Here is a 15,546-nt window from a genome sequence, read left to right as displayed (position 1 = left end):
ATCATCTGCATAACAATGAAAGTTTATGGAATATTTCCTGATAATATTGCTTAAAGGAAGCATATATAAAGTGAACAGGATTGGTCCGAGGACAGATCTTTGAGGAACTCCATGTCTAACTTTGGCGTGCATGGAGGACTCATCGTTAACATGTACAAACTGAAATCGATCTGATAAATAGGACTGAATTAATAAAATATTTGGATAATAGTACATTAAGTTAAAAGTTTATTGTTGGTATAATACTTACACTTCATTGAGCCAATGTCTGCTTTCATATTGTTTATAGCTCATTTGTAAAATTTCAGCATCTTATTAGTTGGAATTCAACCATTCAACTAATTCACAGTAAAACTGTTTTCTGTCTTGGTAAGGTTTTATTAGGGCTAAGATTAATGTATTCATTATAATTTCAGATAATAGTGTCCTATATTAGGGAAGCCCTAAGCGGCCATGCATTTAAATATTTCTTTACTCCGTTTTTCCGTGATAACGTGATCATTTTGTTGTGGCCTTGAGATAACAAACCATAGCTGAATACTGGGTTTGGCCTATTCGTTACTTTACAGTGTGGCCAGTTAGCTCAGTTGGTAGATCCTTTCAATCTTTCAATCCAAGGATTGTGTATTTGACTCTCAATTACCTTTTTTTCTTCCTTTTTGTGTTTTTTACTATCCTCTTAAGCAACGTTGTTTTGAAGAGATTCAGGGGAATCAAATCACACATTTGACAGCCTTCAGGAAATGTGTAACGTTAAATGGATTCCACTGAATGAGAAGCGCAGGAATTTCTTGTGCCTGGGAATGATAGGGAAATGAAAAGTCCATAGGTTGATGGATGTTGACTAATTGCACACAGTCCAGCATGTGCTTTATTGTGAGCATGTGAACAGTCTCTTCACAATAACTTAGAGCATTATGAAAAAGATAAAAAAGAAAAAAAAGTTTGTGTTCAGTTAGGATCGAACACGAAACCCTAATGCCTAAAGTCCACTGACTCCAGCCGCAAGCAAACACTGATTACCCAATCAACAAAATGTAAACATGTCAGCAAAATCAGGCAGGCAAAATGTTCTGATTCTGAAATGCTCCTTGTGGGAAATGCACGCTCCGTTGCTGAAATGCTTCCGAGATGCTTCCAGTGGACTCTGACACTGACGGGCTGTGGACGGATCAAAGCAGTGGCGCAGCCGTAATGTGCCATAACTGGAGTCAGTGGACTTTCAACATTACATAAGTCCTGTGATTTACCAACTGAGCTAACTGGTGGCACTAAAAACCTCAATGAAATTACCATTCAGACACGTTCCTGCCGACCCGTGTTAAACTACTATTTTGTTATCTCGAGATCACGAGAAAATGATCCCATTATTGCTGGGAAACGGAGTAAAACATTTGTTTGAATCAATTAGGACTTCCCTACTCTGTAGCCTATGTAGCTATTGTAACTCTAGTTACAGTATATGTTTTATATGATATGCTCATTCATTAAATCAAAGAAAAATGGTCTACAGGGTGGGCAGTCTCTGATTTGTTAATGCTATAGAAGGCTACTAACTTGTCAGTAATCATAACCATTCATGCAGAATGAGTTCAACATTTCGAAGGTTTGCTGTAGCACCATGGCAACTTTATGTACATGCTTGAATAAAAAAGCACACAAAAATCATGCAAACAAAACGTTCAGCTGGACATGGTGAACTCAGTACCTGTAAATGTGTATTTTGGTTGTGTGTTTTGTCAGTGTGCGTGTCTTTAGTTCCTGCTTTTGTGAGGTGACAAGATAATTAATTGCGCCCTCAGTTCCTGGTAAGATCCGTAATAAACTGTATATAAGAGCTGGTGTTTCTCTGGTTCAGGACGACTGAAGCTACAGACGCTGAGAGGGAAGAAGAGAAGATCGTTCTGCAGCAGGTTTGCTCACAAACTGTCATTATATATTGACCTGACTGCCACTACAGGTGGTCTCTTCCCTAGAGAAGTATTACTAACATGTCCCTGTCTGTCTTTATTAAAGGTAATCATCATCTTCAACATCTGCATCATCTCCACCATGAAGACGCTGACTCTGTCTGCACTTCTTTGTGCCATGATGGCTCTGACCAGAGCTGCTGGTGAGTATTACTCCATATGTGAGTGAGTGTGAACGAGAGACAGCTTATGTTCGTGTGTCTATACACAGCAACAAGGGTAGATGAAGACATGAACTCACTAGTGGGTCAAAATGTCCTTCCAGCTCTTCCAGACGCAGAGGATGGACCTGGGACAGAGGGATCTGCTCTCCAAGGTAAGTGCATATTTCTTTAGATTTGTAATTGCTCTCTTGTAATCACATATGAGACAAGAGTATGAGTAATCACAAGTCATCACAAATAGACAATGTAAGCAGCAGACAACTTAAATCAGTAACTGCTATGTCAACCTGTGCAACTCTTCGAGACACAGAGGCTGGAAACTGGACCGACTCGTTCACTCTAACAGGTCAGTGGATACTTTATCAGAGTTACACTAAAATACACTTTGTCATGATGTTCTCCTGTAAATAAACAGAAATTCTCCATCTACTACTGTAGACTCTTTATCCACGCTTGTTTGTTTGACTGCAGGAGAGAGTCAAATTGACAAGAGGTCCGTATCTTGTTCCGGGGGTTGGACTGCTTTCAACGATCGTTGTTTCCTCTACGTTCCACGATCCATGAGTTGGGCTGCGGCTGAGGTGATCAGGATTATCTTTATTCAGTGAAGCTTCTACACAACGTTTATTCTGTGCACTACTGTCTAGCAGTGGCATCGTTTACAGCCTTTGCTTCTTTCTTCGCTGTAGAGAAACTGTATGTCCATGGGTGGACACCTTGCATCTGTACACAACATCCAGGAGTACCTTATGATTCAGGCATTGATATCAAGCGCCACTCATTATCAAGGATTAACATGGATTGGGGGATCTGATGGACAACAGGTAAATTATTCATCATTATATGATGTGCAACAGGTATTTAATTAAATAATTATTGTCTTGACTCTTTCATTCTCCATTGTATTTAAGGAGTATTATTGGTTCTGGAGTGACGGAACGTCTTTCGACTTTTCTCACTGGTGTCCTGGAGAGCCTAATAACTATTTAGGTCATCAGAACTGTGCAGTTGTTAATCATTCAGGTACAATTTTAACACGTTACTTTTCTTGAGAGCAGTGTGTGTGATTAGTGTAAATGGTATAGAATAAATGTCAAAGAAAATGTACACTATAGGATTTGAGATTGAATCGTAACCTATTAATGCAGCTATAAAAACTGTTGTGATGACAACAGTCAGGAGTTTCTGTCTGTAACTGTGAGTAATGATGTTCAAATGGACCATAAATCCCAGGATGAATGATCTGTCTACATAATGATGTTCAACAGCTTCAGGTTTGCTGTCTGACTTTGCTGTCTGTGTTTTTGGTTCTTACAGATCAGAAATGCTGGGATGACGTTTGGTGTGATTGGCAGCTGCCATCTGTCTGTGTCAGAAACGGCTGATAAACACGTGAAGAACGTGTCAAAAACACAAACACAATTTGTGTTTGTCTGTCTGCGAGGAAACTCTCTCTTCAGCCTACAGTCTCATATTTGACCTGAAGGCTCTATATCTCATTTCATATCTTTATTTCTTCTCTATCGCTGTAACACTAAGGAACGAAGCGACACGTGACACAAACAGCAGCTGGATTGTCTCTGTCTCTTTAATACGAGCAGACTGAATGTGTAATGAAAAGAAAGCTTTTAGCACAACTTTAGTCTGCAGAGTGAACTGTTCTTTCTTGTCTTAAGCAAAATTAAAAGTCTCTAGCATTGAAAAAAGCTGGTCTGTGTTATATCTCCTGTTTGTACGGGTACAATCTACCTGGACCTCAAAAAGCTTCAGCCATAATACAGTTAAATAATACTGAACATAATAATTGTTGGGCGCACCTAGAGAAAATTGTCCATCATATAAAACCTAATCAGAGATTGTACAAGAGCAATGTGATCCAAACCTTTAATGCATCTTCCTATTCAAAGTGGCTGACAGCTGGAGCCAATCCCAGCTGACACAGGGCACAAAGCACCATCTACAGTATCTGACAAAAATGAGTGCACTCCTTACACTTTTGTAGACATTTGCTTTAGTTTAACCCTCATTGTGTTTTTGGCAAATTAAATATTGTATTTCATCTAATTGGTATGTGACACTAGGCATTTGAATATATGAAATGGAATTGGTCATATGAAGTGGTGACCACTTTCATTGATTTATAATGGTTTTATTAACCCCATTTCTGGAGTTCCAAGTAAAAATGAACCTCTATTTATGTTTTTAGAATAAATGTTTTTTTAGAAATAAGTTTTTGAGTAAAATCAGATCAGTCACCAAATGGGACTATGGTACCAATAATGTTTTTAGATGATTTCAAAACAGTGTCGTGTCTAAACAGATCACAGTGTGTGATACTTTTTCCTCTGGTCTTAACTACAGTCAGAATAATACGTAAATTGTACTTTTACCGAAAACCTAGAGGTATGATTTCAGATAACTGAGGTCTAAACACCATAAATTCCAGAAATAAGTGCAGAACTTATAATAATGACTGGGGAAGTTTGATTTAACAATTTAAAGTAGACTTTCTTTCTTTCTTTATTAATAAATGTGTTTAAATGTAGAAAACATGAAGCCATTTTAAACTCACACTATTTTCTATAGACACAATATATACAAGAAGTTGTCATAGTTGAGGTAAAGTGGGACTGATTACCCATGGCCCCAATGGGGAGAGTGCCCTCGAAAAGCCTGGAACGAAAAGTTTTTTTTATTTTTATAATAATGTTATTTTAAGAACGATATTCATAGCCTTCATTTACCCAAAGTGAAGTCATTGTGGGACACAGTGTGTTGAGAAAGAGGATTGAAATGCAGTGAGATTTCAAACTGTGCAGACTTAAGTACATACCACAGATTATTATTACTTGTATAAATGTGGTATGAACGGTTCATTAGTGACGACCCTAATCACCATTACAGTTTAATGTGTACACTTGTTCGCTCAATTATTTTAAAACATTTTCCAAAAGATGCATGAGATACAGGGACCAAGAGATGAAAAGGACCCACTGAGACTGTAGGTATAGGGCCCAGAATTTTGTGCGATGCCGCTGTACATACAGACTATTCAGCAGTATATTTTGAACACAAAGGCCACAGCCTACTGCAGTGTACCCATGTCACCACCTAGTGGCGCTAAAGGCGGCTTTCCAATGAAAGCTTATTCAGTATTGAACATGTGAATGTACCTGTAGGGCAGCTTGCAGTATCCAACTGTCCACAACGTGGTGCTGTTGTTAACTTTATCAGCTCAAGCACAAAACATCCAGCTAGAGACAAACAGAGGAGAAGAAATACATTTAGATCACAGAGACACCAAAAAATAGTTTAGTATAAAATGCAGCAAACGTAGTGAGAGCTCCATTAAGTAAGGAACTAGACTTGATAGAGAACAGACAGCTGTAACAGTTGGCACAGAAATGTGGAAAATATTGACTAAAGAATGTGCATATGTTCACAATGTTAAGTATAAAGAATATGTGCCATGTACAGAAAAAATAACCCAAAAGGTGTACATTATCTGCGATGGACTGGTTGTACCCCCGCCTTTTGCCCGATGCCAGCTGGGATTGGCTCCAGCCCCCCCGCGACCCTGTACGCAGGATAAGTGGTTGATGATGGAAGGATAGATGGATGGTGTATATTACATAATGCTTAGTTTCCAGGATGCGGGATAAGAGTCTGTATCACGTATTGATTTATTTCATTTATCCAACGGTTGGGGTCAAGGAAAACTGGACTTGGTAGAAGAAAACTACAAGATGTTTCGTCCCTCATCAAGAGACTTCTTTAGTTCTGACTAATTGGTATGGAAACTAAGCTATTAGAGTCACAGTCAGCTGTGATGTCTTGTGGGAAGAAAGTGTTCGTGAGTCTGTTGGTTTTGGCGTACAGAGCTCTGTAGCGCCTACCAGAGGGGAGAAGTTGGAACAGGTTGTGTCCAAGGTGAGATGATCTGCAGTGATGTTTCCTGCCCGTTTCCTGACTCTGGAAATGTATAAGTCCTGAATGGAGGGCAGGTTGGCAGCAACGATCTTTTCTGCAGTCCTGACAGTCCGGTATAGTTTGTCTCAGTCCTTTTTGGTGGCAGATCCAAACCAGACAGTGATGGAGGTGCAGAGAACAGACTGGATGATGGCTACGTAGAACTGGATCAGCAGCTCCTGAGGTTGAGCTTCCTGAGCTGACGCAGGAAGTACGTCCTCTGCTGGGCCTTCTGGATGATAGTGTCAGTGTTGGGCTCCCACTTTAGGTCTTGGGTTATAGTGGATCCCAGAAACCTGAAGGATTCCACAGCAGACACAGGGCTGTTGAGTATGTTGATGTGGGCAGGGTCGGGGGGCTCCTCCTGAAGTCCACGGACATCTCCACAGTTTTGAGCATGTTAAGTTCCAGGTTGTTCTGACAGAGAGCCAGCTGATCAACCTCCCGTCTGTAGGCCAATTCATCACTGTCCCGGTTGAGGCCGATGACCATTGTGTCATCAGCAAACTTCAGGAGTTTGACAGATGGGTCTCCTGACGTGCAGTAGTTGGTGTAGAGGGAGAAGAACAGGGGGGAGAGCACACACCCCTGGGGAGAGCCAGTGCTAATAGTCCGGGTGCTGGATGTGATGTTTCCCAGCCTCACCTGCTGACTCCTGTCAGTCAGGAAGTTTGTGATCCACTGACAGGTGGAGGCTGGCACAGTGAGCTGGGTGAGTTTGGTGCTGAGGATGTCAGGTGAAGTCCAAGAACAGGATCCTTGCATATGTCCCTGGAGAGTCGAGGTGTTGCAGGATGTAATACAGACCCAAGTTGACAGCATCATCCACTGACCTGTAGGCAAACTGCAGGGGGTCCAGCAAGGGGCCTGTAATGTCCTTCAGGTGGGCCAACACCAGTCTTTCAAAGTCTTTCTTCATGACTACAGATGTCAGGGCGACAGGTCTGTAGTCATTTAATCTAGAGATGGAGAGTTTTTTTGATTGTGGATCATTTGAAGCAGGAAGGAACTTCACACAGCTCCAGTGATCTGTTGAAGATCTGTGTGAAGATGGGGGCCAGCTGGTCTGCGCAGATTTTCATGCAGGATGGTGACACACCGTCTGGGCCAGGAGCTTTCCTGATCTTCTGCCTCTGGAAGAGGCTGGCGCACATCCTCTTGCCAAATCAACTAATTGCAATTCATGTTTTCTGTGTACCACTAGATGTACTGACAACTATTACTGAATTAATTTGATGCTGAAGAACTCTTAGGAAAAACAAAAAACGACTTGTTTTTTTGTTTTTTCTGCCACGTCGTACGCTGAGCTTTCTTGGTGAAGGAGCTGTTCAGCCCAGAACTGCAGGATGTCGAGGAGTTGGTCTGTGATGAATCTCAGATGGACAACACAAGTCGCTCAACTGACTTCATTACAATGGAGGTCAGGTTGATGGGTCTATAGGGGGACCCAATTAATGACCATAATTACTTTACTGTGTGAGCAATTGAGTGTGTGTTTGAGCAGACTGAATGGAAACGGTTTCATTTATGAGCAATTACAAATTCTGTTTTCTGTATGTGTGATACAATGACAATAAAGGCATTCAATTCAATTACAGAAGCTAAAAGTTTAATTCTGTTTCCTCTGGAGAGTTTCCTCCATCTGTCCTTTCCAGTTTATAATTACAATTTTTTTGTTTTATCCCATGCATGGAAACATTTAAAATGACTTACAGCAGCGTCTCTAATCGTGAAAGTAAATCATTGTAGAAAAAACACTCATACATAAATACAACAAAATAAAGAAACTACCCAGAAAGGTACAAGGACCGGTAGAGGTCAGTTTAATCTGAGAAAATAAGTAGTCCAGGTAGGGGGTCAGTGGATGATTTATGCCAAACCGCACATCACACCAATTCAGCAGCTATAATCGTGACAAAACAGTGCAAACAGCTGCTGATGTCAAATTATTAGACTGTCAGCACTGATCTGCTGTATTTCAGGCTATAATGCCCATGATGAAGTCTGCACGTCACTCCAAAAGTATAGTCCTGTGACGACAGTTGTATTCTACATTTAAGATTTTTACGGTGTCATTTATTAGAGGAACTGCAGATGAAACTTAACTCTCACCAAGTGTCACAACTTGGGATATTATGTTGCTTGGGGTGTGTCATAGATGGGGACTCGAGTTAGAGACTCGGACTCGAGCGCAACTTAAGTCGCACACGAAGTGACTTGAGACTCGTCCTCAATAGACTTCAGACTCGACTCGGACTCGAGGTGCAGGACTCGTGAACAATGTTTATTTTTTAGGAAATGTCTGATGAGCTTGCCGTTATTCCCTCCCTCCGTTACCTATAACCTGCTTACGTAACACTTAACATCTGCTGCGCACAGCCGCACATGAAAGAGGACAACAAACACCAGCAGCTGCGGTGCCATTTATCATAAACTTTAGCTTTAAAACTTCATACAACAAGACCCAAACAAAGAAGCGCTGAACGCAAATAGGTTAGTAGCCTGTGGTGAGTAACACCACCAGCTCAGCATTGGCCATCTAACGTTAGCTTGCTTCTTGCTTCAGCTACGACCTACGAGAGGTTAACTTCGACTGTCGTTCATTATGAAAAGATGAGTGAGCTTTTGTTTACTTGCCAAACTTGTGGTTGCCGATTAACGTAATTATTTACGTCCCGCTGGCTGCCATCACGTTAATTATTACAGTTGGCTGGAAAGAGGTTACAGGTTTATTGTTGATCATGTAACCTTACAGTTTTATTTAGTTATAACGTTACACTGGTTTGAGAGTCTGGTAGTGTGTTGACTTACAGTAGTTTAAAAGCTATCATTAATTGTAGACGCATTGTACATTCATAGGGAAGACTTCTGACTTGAGTTTTCCAGAAGACAGACTCATTGACAGTTGTTCATTGCTCCAAAGTGCTTTTTTCACATGAAAGTAAATTGTGCATTTCATTTGGAAATTAAGGTCCCAGAGTCTGGAGGACAAGTGGAGAGGAAGAGAATCCAAGTTGCTTGAAGTCCAGTGTGAAGTTTCCACAGTCAGTGATGATTTGGGGTGCCATTTCATGTGCTGGTGTTGATCCACTGTGTTTTCTCCAGTCCAGAGTCAATGCAGCGTCTACCAGGAGATTTTAGAGCACTTCATTCTTCCATCTGCTGATAAGCATTATGGAGAAGCTGATTTTCTTTATTCAGCGAGACTTGGTACCTGTCCACAGGGACAAAGCGACTAGGAACTGGTCTGTTGACTGTGGTATTACTGTGCTTGATACCACGATACGAACCCTGACTTGAACCCCATAGAGAATCTATGGCACATGTTTGTTATTAAAAGTGTTGGTAATTTACCATCCTCAATAGTTGATCAGTTCTTTATCATACTCATTGCATTCTTAATGCATCATATTCATCACTTGTTCAGACATGTCACACATTTTATAGAGCTGATTTCATTAGAACCAAACACATCAAACTATTGTATCTGCTGGCAGGAGGCTAACCATGTTGAATAAATTCATTGCAGGTAATTTTATTTTTAAGTTGCAGGCATGTCACAGATCTTGTCTGATATTTTGTGTTCCGCAGCTTGAGTTTCTTTAGTTATCACATTTCACAGCTCTGGTGGTGTGATTGTGTGTATGTGTGTGTGTGTGTGTGTGTGCGTGCATGCGTGCGTGTGATTGTTTGTGTGTGTCAGTTTTTGCGGGTTTTGAGAGGTGGCATCTGATCAGTTCCTGATAAGATGTGTCATCAACTGTATATAAGAGCTGGTGTTTCTCTGGTTCAGGACGACTGAAGCTACAGACGCTGAGAAGGAAGAAGAGAAGATCGTTCTGCAGCAGGTTTGCTCACAAACTGTCATTATATATTGACCCGACTGCCGCTACAGGTGGTCTCTTCCCTAGAGAAGTATTACTAACATGTCCCTGTCTGTCTTTATTAAAGGTAATCATCATCTTCAACATCTGCATCATCTCCACCATGAAGACGCTGACTCTGTCTGCACTTCTTTGTGCCATGATGGCTCTGACCAGAGCTGCTGGTGAGTATTACTCCATATGTGAGTGAGTGTGAACGAGAGACAGCTTATGTTCATGTGTCTATACACAGCAACAAGGGTAGATGAAGACATGAACTCACTAGTGGGTCAAAATGTCCTTCGGCTTATCTTCATGTGTCTATAGTGAGTGAATATTTCATTAGATTTGTAATGGTGCTCTATTGTAATCACATATATGAGACAAGAGTATTGCAAGTGCAGAGAAAGAAACTGAATGTATTCATAAATAAATGAAAACAGCAGACAATTTAAATCAGTAACTGCTATGTCAAACTGTGCAGCTCTTCCAGACGCAGAGGCTGGAAACTGGATCGACTCGTTCACTCCAACAGGTCAGTGGGTACTAAAATACACTTTGTCATGATTTTCTCTTGTAAACAGAAATATTGCATCTACTACTGTAGACAGGAGAGAGTCATGTTGTCATAAATTCCACGTCTTGTCCCGAGGGTTGGACTGCTTTCAACAGTCGCTGTTTCCTCTACGTTCCACGATCCCTGAGTTGGGCTGTGGCTGAGGTGATCTGGATTATCTTTACTCAGTGAAGCTTCTACACTACATTTATTCTGTTCACAACTTTCTACTCTTATTTGCATAATTTACAATCTTTGCTTCTTTCTGCGCTGTAGAGAAACTGTATGTCCATGGGTGGACACCTTGCATCTGTACACAACATCGAGGAGTACCGTGAGATTCAGACGATGATCTTGAGCGCCACTCATTATCAAAGAGAAGCATGGATCGGAGGGTCTGATGCACAACAGGTATATTAATTGTCTTTATATAGTGTGCAACAATAATTTATTTAAGGAATGACTGTCTTGATTCTTATACATACAATATTTTCTTCTGTATTAAAGAACCAATGTTGGTTCTGGAGTGACGGTACTCTTTATGACTTCACCAACTGGTGTCCTGGAGAGCAATGAGTAACGGTAGAGGTCATCAGAACTGTCTGCAAATGAATTATTCAGGTAAATTATAACATTATTTTCTTCAGAGCTCAGCGTATGATTGGTACCGGATAAATATGAATGAATGAATATTACCAATACTTGGTATTATACTACAACATTTACCAGTTCTTCACAAAGTATTCAGATCCTTTACTTCAATAAAATAACTATTATTTAAATCTATCATTAGATTATTATTACTCACGGATTTTTTTAAAAGCAGAAATTTTACTGCTTTTGTTGTTGAAGTGGACTCATTTTTCAGCATTTTTCGGAATGCAAATAATGAACATTTTTATTCTGATTATTTTCTCAATTAATCAATTGATTGTTTGGTTTGCAAAAATTCTTAAAAGTTTACTTTATAAGAAAACATCATATTTTATAAACTGTTCATGTATTTTGTATGTAAAAATCCTGATTTATAAAGTAACTATTAAATAAAGCTTTCAGATAAATGTATTGAAGTAAAAATACATATTTTCCCTCTGAGATGTAGTGGAACAGAAGTACAATGTGGCATGAAAAGAACAGACTCAAGTAAAATATATGTACCTCAAAATTTTACTTGAGTAAATGTATATAGCTAGTAAAAAAGTATATATCCCAGGATGAATGACTGCTGTGTTTTTGGTTCTTACAGATCAGAAGTGCTGGGATGACACGTGGTGTGATGTTCACCTCCCGTATGTATGTGCCAGAAACACCTGATAAAGGCGTGAAGAACTTGTCAAAAGCGCAAACACTGATCAATTTCCATTTGTGTGTATGCAAGCAAACTCGTCGCTCTTTACGCCACCAGTCTCATATTTGACCTGAAGGCTTTATAACTCATACAATGACTTCTTTATTTCTTCTCTATTGCTGTAACGCTACTTAAGGAACGAAGCGACAAGTGACATAAACAGCAGCTGGATTGTCTCTTTAATACGAGCAGACTGAATGTGTAATGAAAAGAAAGCCTCTAGCACAACTTTATTCTGCAGAGTGATGTGTTCTTTCTTCTCTTACGCAAAAATTAAAATTCTCAAGAAGCATTGAAACAAGCTGGTCTGTGTTATATCTCCTGTTTGTTCGGGTACAATAAATAGACAGGTATATGAAATAGATCTCAAAGAGCTTCAGCTACAATACTGTTAAATAATACTGTTCATTATAATTGTTGGGGCACCTAGTGAAAATGTCCTTCCAATAAAACCCAATGAGAGATGGTACAAGAGGGATGTGATCCAAACCTGTAATGAATCTTGATATTAAAAGTTTCTGAAAGTGTCTGACAGCATTTGGTTCAGTTCAAACCTCCTGATGTGTTCTGGACAAATAAAATAAATAAATATGGTATCTTTCATCTAATTGATCAAAGTCTTCATGTATTCCAGATGGGCATTATATAAAATTTAGACCACTTTTATTGATTTTTAATGGTTTTATTCAAACTTTACTCATCTCTGGCATTCCTGTTCAAAACTGACTATATGTGAGACTATATTATATTCAACCAACAGATGGGAAACGTCCCCATACACCCCCATCTATCTATATGTTTTGAAATAAATGTTCATTTCAAAATAAGTTGAATATTCTTTCTCAATAAAACCAATGTGGCTTACAGCATCCACCAAATGGGACTCTGGGACTAATACATCTTTTTAAATGATTTCAAAACAGTATCCTGGTCTGTGATATGTTTTTATCTGGTCTACAGTCAAAATAATACATAAATTATACTTTTTTATTGAAAAATGAGTGAAAGTATTTCAGATAACTGAGCTTTTAAAACCATGAATTCCAAAAATTAGTGCAGAACGTCATTATTAAATGACTAGAAATTGGGTAAAAGATGTCCCACGTCATGTGGTGATAATTCATGCTTTATGTTGGATTAAACAGTTAAACAGAGCAGCCAATTTTTGTTGGGAACACCTTGAATAGGAAACAATGAATGAACACAATAGTAGTATTCATTGTGTAAATGGAACAATACAGGGATGTTGAAAATATTGACTAAAGAATGTGCAAAAGTTCACAGTGTGAAGTAGGGCTGACCTCGAATAGTTGAAGACTCGATGCTTCGATGGGCGGAGCCTCATTCGACTGTCAATCTCACAGTGAAGCTTCAGAGTGAAACGAGGATCGTGCCATTTTGTTTATATGGGGTGTTCAACGTCTGATTTTACATTACTTAAAAATAAAATAAATTACAAAATATTACTTGTTGTGCAACAAGCGAACTTGTTTTGGTATTTTGGTGCATAACAATAGTAAGACAGTAAGAGAAAGGGGTCTGTATCTGCAGAGAACCTGCCCCCTGTATTTTTCTCATTTTGCTGTGTTTGGGATGTTCTATTTCGTATAGGCTTCGCCCTCTAAGGCCATCGCTATTGGGTTTACCCCCTGCGCGGCACTGAGAGTTTTACTCTACGTCCACCCACAGCGTGAGGGTAAGTATGTATATGTGTGAGGTTAAGTATGTATATGTGTGAGGTTAAGTATATATGTGTGAGGTTAAGTATGTATATGTGTGAGGTTAAGTATATATGTGTGAGGTTAAGTATATATGTGTGAGGTTAAGTATGTATATGTGTGAGGTTAAGTATATATGTGTGAGGTTAAGTATATATGTGTGAGGTTAAGTATGTATATGTGTGAGGTTAAGTATGTATATGTGTGAGGTTAAGTATATATGTGTGTGAGGTGAAGTATATATGTGTGAGGTTAAGTATGTATATGTGTGAGGTTAAGTATATATGTGTGAGGTTAAGTATGTATATGTGTGAGGTTAAGTATGTATATGTGTGAGGTTAAGTATATATGTGTGAGGTTAAGTATATATGTGTGAGGTTAAGTATATATGAGCAAGGTTAAGTATGTATATGTGTGACGTTAAGTATATATGTGTGAGGTTAAGTATGTACATGTGTGAGGTTAAGTATGTATATGTGTGAGGTTAAGTATGTATATGTGTGAGGTTAAGTATGTATATGTGTGAGGTTAAGTATATATGTGTGAGGTTAAGTATGTATATGTGTGAGGTTAAGTATATATGTGTGAGGTTAAGTATATATGTGTGTGAGGTTATGTATATATGTGTGAGGTTAAGTGTGTATATATGAGCAAGGTTAAGTATGTATACATGCACAGGGTTGAGTATGTGTATATGCGCAAGTTTAAGCATTTACATATGGGCAAGTTATATATGCATGAGGTTAAGAATGTAGAAATGTGGAATGTTAAGTATGTGTATATGAGCAACCTGATTATGTATATGCACGAGGTGAGTATGTATAGCAAGTATTCTGGCCTCTTTTCACTGGTTACCAGTGCCAGCTAGAGCTGACTTTAAGGTCCTCCTTTTAACTTATAAGGCCTTGCATGGACTTGTACCATCCTACCTAGCTGAGCTAATTACACCATATGCACCAGCTCACCCTTTCCACTCTCTCAAAGCTGGTATCCTGATTAAACCTCTGTATAACAAAAATCTACAGAGCTTTTACCTACATAGCTCCATATATATGGAATGATCTCTACATGTTACGGAAGCACGTTAAAAGGATTTTTTAAAGTCAAAAGAGAGTCACGCACTCTCAGGCCCTGACTGAATGAGTTTGTGCATGTGACCAGTTGTGTGGGCTGACGGCCTACAGGTCTATGGGACTGGGGTTTCCCTGTGACAGACTCAACAAGAGTCTAAAACTCATACACATACACCCCACTGCAGCAAGAAAGTGAGACGGAGACGTGTCCGATGCGTGGATTCTCCTGCTTGATATTATATTGCTGCTACTGGTAAGGTTGCCCTCAGGAGCACTGGGAAATTCTTCTTGTTTACAGTGTCGTTGGTCACTAGTGCTCAAGGCAATAGACTTCACAAATGGACCAATGAGCAAACACTGTGTGTATTCATAGGAGTTTCGTATCACACTGCAGTTTGTTTGTTATTTCACATGCCTTTTGACAAGGCTACAATTTTATAACCCAGCAAAGTGTCTAGTGGGAAAAACTGTGCTGAAATCCACCTGTGTTTGGTGGATTGATCAAGTGGTAACGTCAATTCCTGGTTGCCTGTGACTTTTATCATGGACATTTAGCCAACCAAACCACTTGCTTTGATATGAAAGGCGCTGCATATGATCTGCCATCTCCAATCGCACAGGGACCCAATAGAAAATGATTACTCCTAAAGCTTCTATGAACATAATTTTTACAACTCAAAGAGTTATGTTGGCAGTAACATGAGAGCAGCCTTTTGCAGAATGAAGAAGTGTAAGCCTACATAATAAAGGGAGACCTGCTCAACAGGACAGTTTTATCCATACTTAAAAATATATAATATTGGCATCAGAAAGCCATGCTCTGTGCAACGAGAGGATTCTGTTAATATATCATCATCTGACTTAGATGTTTCAGTGTATGGCCTG

At 39.4% G+C, this 15,546-nt stretch overlaps 2 protein-coding genes across 2 annotated transcripts in view; both read left to right on the top strand.

Annotated features, from left to right (window-relative positions):
- LOC123979923 (type-2 ice-structuring protein-like) overlaps nt 1–15,546 on the top strand; it is a 188,790-nt gene that overhangs the window by 22,092 nt on the left and 151,152 nt on the right. The gene's annotated exons all lie outside the window — the stretch shown is intronic.
- On the top strand, nt 9,840–11,098 carry LOC123979928 (ladderlectin-like). Its single transcript, XM_046064036.1, has 6 exons — nt 9,840–9,951; nt 10,055–10,151; nt 10,451–10,501; nt 10,578–10,687; nt 10,799–10,933; nt 11,030–11,098. The coding sequence occupies exons 2-6, from the start codon at nt 10,091–10,093 to the stop codon at nt 11,096–11,098; spliced, it is 426 nt and encodes a 141-aa protein (XP_045919992.1). The 5' UTR covers nt 9,840–9,951; nt 10,055–10,090.

The sequence above is a fragment of the Micropterus dolomieu genome, linkage group LG12, assembly GCF_021292245.1.
Source record: "Micropterus dolomieu isolate WLL.071019.BEF.003 ecotype Adirondacks linkage group LG12, ASM2129224v1, whole genome shotgun sequence".
Taxonomy (NCBI): Eukaryota; Metazoa; Chordata; class Actinopteri; order Centrarchiformes; family Centrarchidae; genus Micropterus; species Micropterus dolomieu.
The sequence above is the reverse complement of the archived record's forward strand: the minus strand, read 5'-3'. Positions and strand labels throughout refer to the sequence as shown.

Bases quoted from the DNA above. Each gene is read 5' to 3' on its own strand.
- LOC123979928 (XM_046064036.1), top strand. From the start codon at position 10,091: ATGAAGACGCTGACTCTGTCTGCACTTCTTTGTGCCATGATGGCTCTG. The intron at 10,152-10,450 runs GTGAGTATTACT...CAAACTGTGCAG, and splicing joins GGCTCTGACCAGAGCTGCTG to CTCTTCCAGACGCAGAGGCT. The intron at 10,934-11,029 runs GTATATTAATTG...TCTGTATTAAAG, and splicing joins GAGGGTCTGATGCACAACAG to AACCAATGTTGGTTCTGGAG.